Source organism: Condylostylus longicornis, unplaced genomic scaffold (assembly GCF_029603195.1).
Source record: "Condylostylus longicornis isolate FDR11 unplaced genomic scaffold, ASM2960319v2 ptg000014l, whole genome shotgun sequence".
Lineage (NCBI taxonomy): Eukaryota > Metazoa > Arthropoda > Insecta > Diptera > Dolichopodidae > Condylostylus > Condylostylus longicornis.
In genome coordinates this window covers 187,096-200,564 of record NW_026577983.1, presented here as the reverse complement: position 1 = coordinate 200,564, position 13,469 = coordinate 187,096, and the positions used below count along the sequence as shown (strand labels likewise).

Below are 13,469 nucleotides of genomic sequence, written 5' to 3'. Positions count from 1 at the left end.
TAAAATGCGTTTTAAACATTTATTTCCAATTTTAAGGACTTTAGTAAGAACTTAGTTAACATACCTAGAAAAATGTAATTTTGGCTCTTAGTAGAGATTTGCTTGGAACTATTCAAATTTACTGAAAAGTTTGTCATTTAATTTCGGTAGCAAATAGAACTTAAATATTAAATTTCAAGAAATTTGACCAATTAGTTTTGTGGATATGGTAAAAAATGTCAGGCCTTTAACTTTGTGTCTCCAATTAGTTTTGTGGATATGGTAAAATTTGGCCCTTAACTCAGATTCCGAGTTTTTTTTTTTAAATTACAGGTTCATTGTCTAAAGCCCCGAATATAAATGTTACATTTCAAAGAAATTGGTTGATTTTCTTTTTGCTTATATTCGAAAAATGTGAAGTCCAAAATGTAAAAATGTCTAGTTCCCTAGGCTTGATATACACATTTCAAAAGGTTATCAATCCATATAAAATTTCATCAAAATCGGTCCAGCTGAACTTAAAACTTACGCGTGCACGCGCAGGCCGACTAACTGACAGCCCGACATCTCTCTAAAAATTGTGCAATGATAAATGAAACAATGTGTTCCTAGCTTCCTACTGAAAACTCGGGATTCGAAATTTGGTGCCATCATATGACCTCCCTTATTATATACAATGCGGTTGGTAAAAAAACAAAAAGCTTTCTCTATATGCATACATTTTTAATATGTATTTTGTTGTCAGATTTGGAAGTACAACATATCTTCTACTTTAATTTCAGTGCTATTTAATAATCTATTAAGCTGGTCGAATACAATGTAATTAATAAAAATATTTTTAATAAAATAGCTTTTATCAGACGTAGAGAGTATGCAAATTATTTTTTTATGGGAGAGAGTTTTTCATGTCTACATTTTTAGATTATTGGATGATCATTAATTTTAACACTTCATGTTAGAAAAGATAGAATTAATCGAGCAATCTGTGAGATACTTATATGAATGTTTTCAGAAGTTGTGTGATAACTGAAAAAAGTTTTTAAATTCAATCCCTGCCATTTTTTAAATAGGAATTCAATGGTTGTGGTATCAATTGTATTTTTAATTGGTTTCGAATTAAAACGGATATCTTCTTCTTCTTCTTCTTTGCTAGGCCCTACAGACCATGAAGGTCCTGCGCCTGACTCAGCATTTTCTTCCACTCGCCTCGGTCCTGGGCGACTCTCCTCCAGTTGGAGACACGAAGCCTTTTTAAATCCCCCGATGTTTCGTCTCCCCAGCGAAGATGCGGTCTACCTCGACGTCTTGTTCCCTCGGGTCTAGAGTCGAATACTCTCCTTACTGGTGCGCTTTCAGACATTCGCGCCACATGACCTAGCCAGTGTAGCCTTTTGATTTTAATTTTGCTAACCACGTCTATGTCGCTGTACAGCTCGTAGAGTTCGGCGTTATATCTTCTCCTCCAGACCCCCCCCTCATTCACAGGACCAAGAATGCGACGAAGAATCTTTCGCTCAAAAACACTAAGGCATTGCTCACTTGTCCCAGACAATGTCCAAGCTTCCGAGCCATAGAGCAGAACCGGAAGAATAAGCGTTTTGTACTGCTGCAACTTAGTGTTTCTGGACAGGAGTTTTGAACCCAGCTGTTTTTGCAAACCGAAGTAGCAGCGGTTTGCCAGGGTAATCCTGCGTCTCACTTCCACACTGATGTCGTTCGTGGAATTTACGTTTGTGCCCAGGTAGATGAACTCCTTAACTACCTCAAAGTTATATGAGCCAATGGTGATGTTTTGGCCAATATGATGGGCCGCCGCCGGCCTGTTTGTCGACAGCATATATTTTGTTTTGTCCTCGTTCACATTTAGACCCACCTTTTTTGCTTCTTGATCAATCTGTGTAAAGGCTTCGATGACCGCTCGCCGCGAACGAGCGATAATGTCGATGTCGTCAGCGAAACCCAACAGCTGAACGGATTTAAAGAAGATAGTGCCTTCTGTGTTAACACCCGCGCGGCGCACTACTTGCTCCAGAACAAGATTGAAAAAGTCGCATGACAGCGCGTCCCCCTGCCGAAACCCGGTACGCGTTCGAAAAACCTCAGACGTATTTTTTCCAACTACCACCGCACATCTGGTGTTTTCTAGCGTCATCCGTGATAATCGAATAAGTTTGCTCGGGAACCCATAATCTATCATCGCCTCATATAATGCGGTGCGATGTATGCTGTCATAGGCAGATTTAAAATCGATGAATAAATGGTGTGTGTCGATTTGAAATTCGTGGGTCTTCTCCAGGATCTGGCGGAGTGCGAAAATCTGGTCCGTGGTAGATTTCCCTGGTCTAAAACCACACTGGTAGTTTCCTATGATGTTATTGCAGAGTGGTTTCAGCCGTTCGCACAATATGCTGGATAGGATCTTATAAGCAACATTTATTAAGGATATTCCACGATAATTGTTGCAGGACGTGGTATCACCTTTCTTATGGATGGGCTGTATGATGCTAACACTCCATTCATCGGGCATACATTCCTCCATCCAAATGCGGCCGATGATCTGGTGCATGCTCCCTACCAATATCTCACCTCCAGCCTTGAACAACTCCGCTGGCAGACCATCAGAGCCAGCCGCCTTGTTGTTCTTCAGCTTTTGAATGGCGTTGTTAACTTCTTCGAGGCTAGGTGGTAATACCTCTTCGTTGTTAACCGGAGTGTTCGATGTTGTTGCATCGTCTTCGGTGATATCCCTATTTAACAGCTGTTCGAAGTGCTGTTTCCACGTCTGTAATATCCCTTCTGCATCGGTCACCATATTTCCGTCACCATCGCTCAGCGCATATGTGTAAGGCTTAAATCCAGCCGAAAGCTGCTTAACTTTTCTGTAAAAGCTTCTTACTTCGCCTGTCTCGATGTTTCTCGATATCCAAGAGCTGGGATTTAGCATGGTCACGTTTTTTCCTCCTCAGGACCTTTTTCTCTTCCCTCCTCTTTGCCTTGTACTCCTCTTGCGCTGCCCTAGTTTTCCGTTGCAGCGCTTTCCTGTATGCCTCATTTTTTTCATCCGTCCTCCTCGAACATTCAGCATCATACCAAGGGTTCCTTAGAGGCGGCGGTTTATAACCCAAGATGGTCTCTGCCACATCTCTAATGATGCTTGCGCAATGTTTCCATTGTTCGTCCACGGACCTAAAAGCAGGAGGTGCGGAAAGAAGTTTCTGGCAAAGTTGCTCTTTGAAGGCGTCGGCTAGCTCGCTGGATTGCAAATTTCCAATGTTGACTTTCCTTTTTGAATTGCCGCGCAGCTTTCTAACATTGGATATTCGTGCTCTGAATCTTGCCGCAACTAAAAAGTGGTCAGAGTCGATATTTGCTCCCCTATACGTACGCACATCCAAAACGCTTGAACAATGTCGAGCGTCCGTCAAAAAATGGTCTATTTGGTTGGTAGTGCGACCATCCGGGGCTAGCCAAGTTGCCTTGTGGATATCTCGATGCGGGAAATATGTGCTACTTATAACCATATTGCACGACGCTGCCAAATCGGTCAAACGGAACCCATTGTCGTTGGTCGTGTGGTGAAGACTATGGGCGCCAATAGTTTTTCCAAAAATTTCTTCCTGACCGATCTTCGCGTTAAAGTCTCCTAACAAAATTTTAGCATCATATCGTGGGCAGTCTCCATATGTTTTGTAAAGAAGGTCGTGGAAATCCTCCTTGACGGAGTCGTCTGCCTCATTGGTAGGAGAATGAGCGCATATTAGGCTGATGTTGTAAAATTTAGCTCTAATGCGGATAACGGCCAGACGCTCATTAATTGGGCTAAATCCAATCACGTTCCGTCTAAGCCCGTCACCAACCACGAATCCGCATCCCAATATGTGATGCTTTTTATGGCAGCTATAGTAAATGTCGCATTTCTTTTTCCTTACAACTCCAGATCCTATCCAACGTATTTCCTGAATTGCAGTAATGTCTGCCTTATACTGCACGAGAACATTTTCCAATTTGTGCATCTACCTGGGCTGTAGAGTGTTCTTACATTCCAGGTACAAATCCGTAAATCATAGTCCTTAAAACATTTCTTACGTCTGTTACCAATAGATCCAACCAGTTTATTCGAGGCTACATTTGAGTCTCCCATAACTTCTGCTTTTTACGGGTAAGGCAGTTAACCTTACGCCAACCCCAAGCCGGGGACGAGTTCGCACTTACAGTTTCGGCCTATTCTGCCAGCGGGTGCTAGTAGAACAGTTACCAGGGGCCACCACGCGGAGGTAGAGTAAGCACTTGCCCAGGAACTCAACAGTTGCGCAACTGGGTCAGCGACCAATCAATTGTTTCCCTGTTGCTCCCAGACCAGACCCCCTAAAACGGATATAAAACATGGAATTAAGGAAAATAGATGTTGGCCAATATAATATATCTTCAGCAATAAGGCAAAACTGCCTTAATCAGTATCGTCACATTATAATTTCCCGCAAGCAAGTTTATAATCAATTAAAATTTAATTTAGTCATAATAATTTCAAACAATTCAAATTAAGAATGTTTTAAAAAATTCGCAATATTATTTTTAAATATTAGAAAAACATGTTATTGTTTCGAAAACATGGTTAAGTTTAAAAAAAAATTCTAATAAAGGCTTATTTAGATATTCTAATCTAATTGAAAAATTGAGTATTAAAAATAAAATGTGAACGTAAACTGCAATAGAAACTCAATTTTACTTACACTTATTAAAATTTTTTCCATTAAATGAATTTTTATAATATTTGATTAAGACGAATCTCTACTCATTCCACTTACAAAATTTTTCCTTATTGGCACAGATACATGCCATATACCTACTATACTATATCAGTTCTTCATTTATTAGTGTTACAAATGGAATTTTAAATTTATGAATATTTAGACAATGTTGTACGAAAATGTAAGCTGAATGAGATGTGAATAAACAAACAAATATATTAATAAAAATCAAGCTGATAAATTTATAAATTTATTGACATCCTAATATTTACGTAACAGTTCTTGGAATTTATTTGGGTACGAAAAATTTTTAATTTGCAAATAAATGTTGAGAATATTTATTTATGTGTCTGCATAAGCAGCAACTTACCTTTTTATTTTATTTCGAGTAAAATTGTTCAAAAATTTGTATAGCTAATAATTGATGTTAATTTATACAAGATACATATATGTATGTATTTATGTGCTTTAATGATTCTTACTTCATAACAAAAGTTAAAGAAAAATACCTGTCTTTGTAGTGTCCAATCTCTACTTAATCTTGAACAATTTCTAATTGGATGATAATAATTTACTCTTGATGATTCTTCTATATACGTATGTATGTATGCATCTCAATTATATCTTTATTGATTTTCTTGATGAAAATATTTTATAATTAAAAATTAAGTCAAGCAAACTCTTTTGTTGAATCAATCGTAAAATATTGAGTTCGAAGTCAATTAAATTAATTCTATTACTTACATACTTTTTAATAATAATTATTCACTTTGTTAAATATGTGTGCCAATAAAAATTAAATTAGAAGAAGGGTCAATAAATTTTTGTTGATTTTCAAATATTTACTGAATTTTAAAATATTTGCTTTTCAAATTTAATTTGATTTATTTAACAAAAAAGGGGAATCGTGATTTTTTCGAGAATAAGCATGTTATGTGAACTACACTCCCAAAATAATATTTTGTATAAACAACAGAAATGATGTGTCCAAGATAAAACTTATTATTTCTAGTATTGATCTCTCTAAGCAAGATTTTAAAACGTAAAATCAAGTTGTTAAAACAGCCTATGGCCTGAGAGCTGATATACACCAAAGATGAATCCGTCCATGACTAAATTAAAATCAGTTCAGAGTAAACTCAGACATACCAAATTTGTTATACGTTAAAACTTTATTTTGACTGGATACGATCAAAAGGCTGGTTCACGTATATCCAAATAGTTTCAAGAGTTATTTGGCTACACTTCAAAAATTATTGAGACTACAGTACAGTATTTTAGAAAATATTCAAGCTTGTTTAACACGAATTGCATTACTAACAAGACCGTCTTTTTAAAGAAATAGACACCGGTCTCTTATGTTTTCGACACTATAAACTTATAATATATTTCTATAAAATACATTTTATCTAAATGTTTATAAAATCAAAAATATAATTAGGATTATTCTTTTACCCAATGGAATATCCTTGTCATTTGTACGAATTGAGTAAAAATTTTGGACTACTCACCCCCTAATTGCGAGACAATACCTTGTCGAAACGTAATACCGTCATGAATTTGAGCAACTTGTAAGGTTAGAAAGACTGCAACTCTACGATTGAGTAGATAAATAAGATAATAAAGGACAACTCTAGTAGGCCTAAGAGTGAATGCTATAGTAGGCCTATAGCTCCACAATCTTTTTTTTTCTCACGGTTGAGAGTCTCACACTTCCTAAAAAGGTGTACATCTACTTACTTGTTTACACAAAATCTACATGTGCCATTAATTACTCAGCCCAGCATTCTAATTTGATCCTGAAGTTTGCTGTACCCCGCCAGAGCACTTATGTGAAATCTCACCTGTTTGATGTGTCAAGACATAGAAAGAACTCTTAAATGTTCCAAATTATCTTTGATTCTTTAATTAATTCTCCATGAACAGTATGCGTTTTGATTTCTCTTCGGGCCAATAAGAAACGCACCAGCCTGCTTAGTTATCATCAAATTAGCAGCCTCATTTCCTTCCACGCTTCGGTTAATTAAAGTATACCCTTTTACTAAATAAATTTGATATAGTATTAAAGCTGTACTTCGGTATAAATTTTTCGAAAACTTTTGTTCTGAAATTTATATGGTAATAAGAGAATTGATTGTTTAAATGGATCCTTTTCATCAACACTAAAGTTTTATGTAAATGCAAGGCTCTAGATTTAAATTTTAAAAGTGAAATTTGCTATTTTTCAATGAATTGTTGTTATTTTGAATTCGAATAAATATATGGAATTCTTATTAAGGATTCCAATCGTAACAAGTAATTCTATAATAATTATTCAAAATTTCAATTTTGGTTTTCAAAGTAATTTCATTATAATATTTATACTTGTATATATTCATATATACATACATACGAGTAATATTTTACATTCCAAAACATTATTTATTCCCTTACGATGAATATAAAGGATGAATGAATTCAAATTTTTCATTTTGCGAAAAGAAATTTTTTTATTAAAGAAAATTAAAGAATTTTTTTCTTAAAACATTTTTGCTTTTTTCTAGTTTGTAAATTTAACTTCTTGTGGATTTCCAAATTTCAATGTTGAAATTTCTTCACCATTCTACTTAATATACATGTACAAATATAACGTAGCTTCTTATAATTGAAAAATAGTTTTCTGGTGAAAAATTTTTGTGAATTAAATGAAATTTTATACATATTGTGTACATACACACATACATAAATATATGTATGCATAGTCTTTATTACTATTAAAAAAAAAAAACTCAAATGAAATGCTTAAATTATACTGCAGTTTTATTATTTAAGTTTTGTAAAGAATGAAAAGCAATTGAAAGTCATTCATCTTCACTTTATTAAAAGAAAATAATAAATGTAAGAAGTGGAAGTAATTTGGTTCTGATAACTATAAGTTTATATGAATTTACATTTGAAAAGTGATAATTTCATATTTCAATGTCTTGCTACTAGAAGTAAATTTAGACTTGCGTATGTGACAAAAATGTAGCAGAATGGGCCGAGTCCTTTATGGAATCATACGGTTGGCTCAGCTTTTCTCATTTTATATTGTGAATAAAATGATGTTATATTGTGAATATAAGCAAGATATTAATAACACCCAGACAAATATTTTTAAAATTTTTTTATTACTTCAAAATAGTTTAAAAACTCTCATTTTTGCAAATTTCATAGTGTGCAGGAAATTCAAATTGCAGCTTTAAGTATAAATTTTCAAAAAGATCAGTAGAAGAGCATTTTTCGCCCCACTTATATCATCATTTCAAAGCAAAGTCCAACTACAAAATAAAGCATTTACATTAATTTATTTTCACGACTCTGTTTGTAAATGCTAGAGAAAAAATTTTTTTTTTCTGATATTTAATTATGAACTGTTACTCACTGTTCCTACAACTTTTTAGATTTTATACTAACAAAAAATTTAAAAAATAAAATCTAAACTGCAAATCAAATTAATAAGAATCTAAACTAAATTTGAATAAGTTTTTTCCTAAAATAATTTTGTACATTTGTAATGCATTAAAGCAATAAAAATTTAAATTTAATGTTAAATAAAATTTAATTAAATATTTAATTGAGTGTAGGAGAACGCAAAAACAGAATTGCGTTTTTTATTCTTTGAAAAATTCTACATTTTTTTTTTTCGTTTTTTTCTTTTTTGTGAAATTTTCCAAGAAGCAACGGAAATAATTGTCTACGAACACTTTAAAAGTTTTTGCGGTAAAGTTTTCTTCCTCTTCTACATCTAAATATCATAGTTACTTAGAAAATTCTAGTTTCATCATTACAAAGTTCAAAATTATAATTAGAGTTCATTGAATTTTATATGGTATGGTTCTTGTTTTCTTTCCTTTTTTTATTTTTGTAGTTTTAAGATTTGCAAGGATTTAATATACATATTGTGGTATCTAATAAAAGATTTTATATAAATTTTTTCTTCTACCGTTTAAATCTTTTGTACATCTGTTGAAGGATTTATATTTTTCCTTATGAATTTATATAATATATGAAATGAAGATGAAAAGGAAATTTTTCTAAATTATATATGAAGAGATTTAAATTTATAGTTAAGGAAATTATAATAATTATATCATTCAGCATTACATAAATACATACTTTTATAGAAACCAATATTATGTAGCTCTACTGTATAAACAAATGAGATGATTTTATGCTCCGGAATTTAGATTTGACTTTCGTAATAAGTTTGTGTAGATTTCGTATATTGATCTTTTGTTATTGTAAAAGGCAATTAATAAAATTAAAATTCGATGAATTAAATGTTATTTCATCACATTTTACGGGATCCATCAAAAAACTAGTCTAGTGTGAAATGAAGAACCCATTATTTCGAGATTTTATACTAATAAAATATTTTTTTTTAGATACTTACTGATTCACCCAATTGTTAAGGGTTTTTATTCTATAATTATTTTATGTAAATTTTGAAATGTCCGCAAACAGAAAGTTCAAACACATTTTCATTATTTGGTCTTAATTCCTCGCTTTTTATACATTAAAATTATGTAATTTTCAGCAGTACCTTAAGAAGAAATTTTACGTATTCATTTTCATTAGTAGAACATGTGTTTTTTTTAGAATATTTTCGGCATTTTTATAAAAATTGTAATGAATTTTTTTAGTTATATAGTATAGCACATACACATGCATTTTATGTATAAATGTATGTTATATAATAAAATTTGGAGTCCTTATGCAGTTATGAAAGTATATGAAAATTTCAATTAAATGAAAAATTAAAATTATTTTGTTTTTTTTTTAGTGTTTTGAATAAGGAAATGAATTTGTGGGTAATTTTAAAATAATGAGCATGCAAAATTTATTGTAAAGTAATTATAAAATTATAATATGTATAGAATAAAATTTATAAATTATTAAGCCGTTGCTTTTTACTGTTTGTGTAGGTGCGCTATGTTTGTAATTTATAAGTTTTATTACAGAATTTGTTTTTTATTTTGTGATAAAAATTCAATTTCTTTTTTTTTAAAGTAGTATAATTGCGTCTTGTAGTCAACAATATAAAAAAAAAGCAAAATGTAATATACAAATTATCACTTTACCTGACAAATGGTGCATAGGATGCGAAAACTGTATATACGACTAAGTTGTAGATGATGATCTAGCGCATTTTTGAACAATTTTAAATTTTTTACAAACTATTTTCTACGGAGGATACTCATGATGTGCACAGCCATGTCAGAAATAATGTGGAGTTTCTCACGTTTGTGATAATCCGATTTACAGTTTAATGATGGTTTATAATTTTTGAGGCAACGGCGTGGGATAATGGGTACGCAGTGACACAATAAAAGGTTGCTAATAATACGAAAAAGCAAAAGATGTGATAATTCTCACAAGTCTCCTGATAAGGCATTGCCGACTGGAAGGAATCTGGATAGCACTAACAACTAGCAAACTATTGCAGGATTGCATATGGCCAGATTTTTAGGAGATAGTAGGCATTGCATACTATGAGCGAAGTTATTTGGTGGCACTAAAATTTCGGATGGTTGGAACTCACTTCTCAGTAGTAAGGGAAGCGTTAAATAAACTATTTTTAAAGAAATGTCTGTCTGTGGGTCTATCTGTATACCACATCAGATTTTTTTACTTACTTTTTACTACTTACTTCTTGAAGAACGAAAAATACACAATAATAATATCAACAGTTATGTCAGTATAACATACATATGGATTCAAAGATGTACATGTACATACATATATAAGCAATGTATATGCATGTACGTATATTTATAAAAGGAATAATTAAAAAGTTTTAAAATTTCTTTACATTTAAAACTTTATAACATCCTAATAAAACAATTAAAACAATTAAAGTTGTTTTTATTCTTAAATTTTTTTTTTTTTTAAGTCTGAAAGAAAAAGAAGTTGATTGTATAAAAATTTGGAATTTATTTTTCTAGAAGAAAATGTTGTCCACAAATTCATTTATTACTTAAAGTGAATGTAAATGATATTACGTAATAAAAATTTTTTAAAAGCCATTTTTTTTTTCTTCCGGACTAAAACGCAAAAAGTATAATTTTTTTGTTTTTTGCCAGACTTAAACTGCGTCATCGTCAAGGGCAGAAACTCTGAATAAAGGTTTACTTTGGACAAGCTTTGTTTTGAAACCTTTATATATAAGAATATATAAGAAATCCCGGCACGTTTCCATACAGGAATTAAATACCTTCCATAAGAAAAATAGTATTTTCTGTTAAATCGAAAGGTCTTGTTCGTTTAAGTCTTTCTGTCATAACGTCATTGTCTACCATCCGAGCTGCTTCCATATTTACATGCTGTTCTAGACGAGCCCTATGATTTGTAGCACAACTCCTAATTTCATCTACAACCGAAGGAACCCCTAAGTCCCTGTGGATGTCACCGTGACGTATATACCATGGCGCTTTTACCATGCCCTGCAGAACTTTATTCTGAAAGTTTTGAATTTTCTTAATGTTAGCCATTTTGGGACAACCCCACAGTTGAATGCCATATAGCTATATTGGTTTGATGGTTTGGCTGTAAATCAATATCTTATTATCAATTGCCAAATTGGACTTACGACCTAGAAGTCAGGAATTTTCTCTGTATTTATTTTCTAATTCTATGTGTTTCTTCTTTATATGCTCTTTCCATCTTAACTTGAGATCTAAAGTTATGGCTGAGTTATGGATTGCTACGTTCGTTCCATTTAAGTTAATTTGTGGTGAATTCATTATTTTCCGATTGGTGAAGTTTATGTGAATCGGATTGTTACATTTTTAAACCGATTTTGCTTCATTCAACTTCATTTTCCGATCTCTAGTCCACTGGCTTATATTGTTATTTGCCTCCTTAATTTTTTTGTCGAATCGTCAATGTTCGATCCTACAAATGGCGATGGTATCATTTGTCCTAACTTAAATATAAGGCCTTTGTGCCATACTTTGTCGAATGCCTGTGCTACGTCTAAAAATGTAGAAGAGCAGATTTCATTATTTTCCAAGCTTTTTACTATAATATTCGTTATTCTATGGACCTGGTGTATTGTAGAATGGTTTCTTCTAAAACCAAATTGATGATTTGGTATGAGGCCTATATTTTCTATTATTGACTTCAATCTCCTAAATAGCAGGTTTTCAAAAAGCTTAGATGTCATTGGTAACAGTGAAATGGACCTGTAAGACTTTGTTTCCCTTAAGCATTTGCCGAGTTTGGGCATCATAATTACCTCTGCGACTTTCCAAGCACAAGGAACATATCAAAAATCTATAGCTGCATTCATGATTTTCGTCAGATGTTTCAATGCCTTGTCTGGTAGCTCTCTCAAGACTTCAGCAGTAATAAGATCAAAACCTGGCGATTTTTTCAACTTCAGGGATCCAATTTTCCGAAATTTCTAATTGAGTGAGTGGAGCTATGCTACCTGCTTCATTTGCTATAGATTCTAGTAAACTTACATCTGATGTTATTCCGTTTGGTGTGAATATGCTTTCTAAGTGATCAGCAATTAGACATAATCTAATTTTGAATGTTCCATTTTTTGTCAAATCTTGACGTTTTGATTTATTTAGTTATTAGTAGAAATTTTTGCCATAAATCAATATTGCTGTAAATTTCTTGAAATAGTATAAATATGGTATAGAATTAACTAAGAATGTAATTATTAAATAAATTTTATTGAAAAATGTCGCACTTAAGAATTTTTTACTGCATCAAGTCTATATACTTACATAGATATTTTTTAGAATAATTTATTTTTTATTGGAATTTCTTTTATATCAATAATTTTAAATACACTAATAGTTTGACCACTAACCTATATATCATTAAAAATTAATACATACCTATTAACATTACTAATTTCTTGAAATTCATTGCCATTTTCAATATTTATTAGACTAACTAAGAAAGTTCTGTAAAAGAAAAAAATTTTTCAAGATTCTTAAATGAATGAATAATTATTATTCATGCAATCTTAATGAAATACGTTAAATGTGAGTATTTTCGTAGCAGACTGCTGTTAAAATTTTAAATTTTTTGTTACTTGTACGAAAATACTTTTGGTATTCCGGAATTCAAAGTGAAATGAAAAGGATTATAGATTCCCTCAAAGGCTTTCGGAGGAAAAAAAATAAATTTGTTAGCAAAGCATGAAAATGTTGGAAAAATAAAAACAAATTAATTTATTTTCTTTTAATTTCGAAAAGACCAGACAAAATTAATTTTGATTGCATAATTGCGTAATTATAGAAATATTATATATTTTTTTAGCTACCAATTGCCCCAATTGCCAACTCTGAAACATTTATATAAATAAGTGAAAGAATTTAAATAATTTTTAATTTCTTCAAAATAAATCTAAGGGTTTTTTTTTTAGAATTCTTGCGAATTTTATTGTATTTCTCAACGTTTATCGTGTTAAAAGTTTTTATTTCGATATTAGAAAAATGAGAAAAGTAATGAAATTACCAATTTTTAAATGAAAGCAAATACTTTTATTTACGATTTTAATTAAAGTTTTAATTGAATTTTTTATTAATTAAATTTTTGAAATTTTCCATCTCTTTTGATTGAAGAATATTATTTGTATTTGTATTGCAGAATTTAACTTCAATTTAGTCAAATAAATTAAAAAACTTGAAAATGTTTCAGACGGCTTAAGCCGATTATTATGGGATAGGGTAGTCGGTTGTACCCTACCTCATAACAGTT

The 13,469-nt window shown here is 31.8% G+C and overlaps 1 protein-coding gene across 1 annotated transcript; it reads right to left on the bottom strand.

Annotated features, from left to right (window-relative positions):
* Nucleotides 1-2,849: 2,849 nt before the first annotated feature.
* Nucleotides 2,850-3,992, bottom strand: LOC129605759 (craniofacial development protein 2-like). Its single transcript, XM_055515686.1, has one exon. It carries the CDS (start codon nt 3,990-3,992, stop codon nt 2,850-2,852), a length of 1,143 nt encoding a protein of 380 aa, XP_055371661.1.
* Between the last annotated feature and the right edge of the window lie 9,477 nt (nt 3,993-13,469).

Bases quoted from the DNA above. Each gene is read 5' to 3' on its own strand.
- LOC129605759 (XM_055515686.1), bottom strand. From the start codon at position 3,992: ATGCACAAATTGGAAAATGTTCTCGTGCAGTATAAGGCAGACATTACT.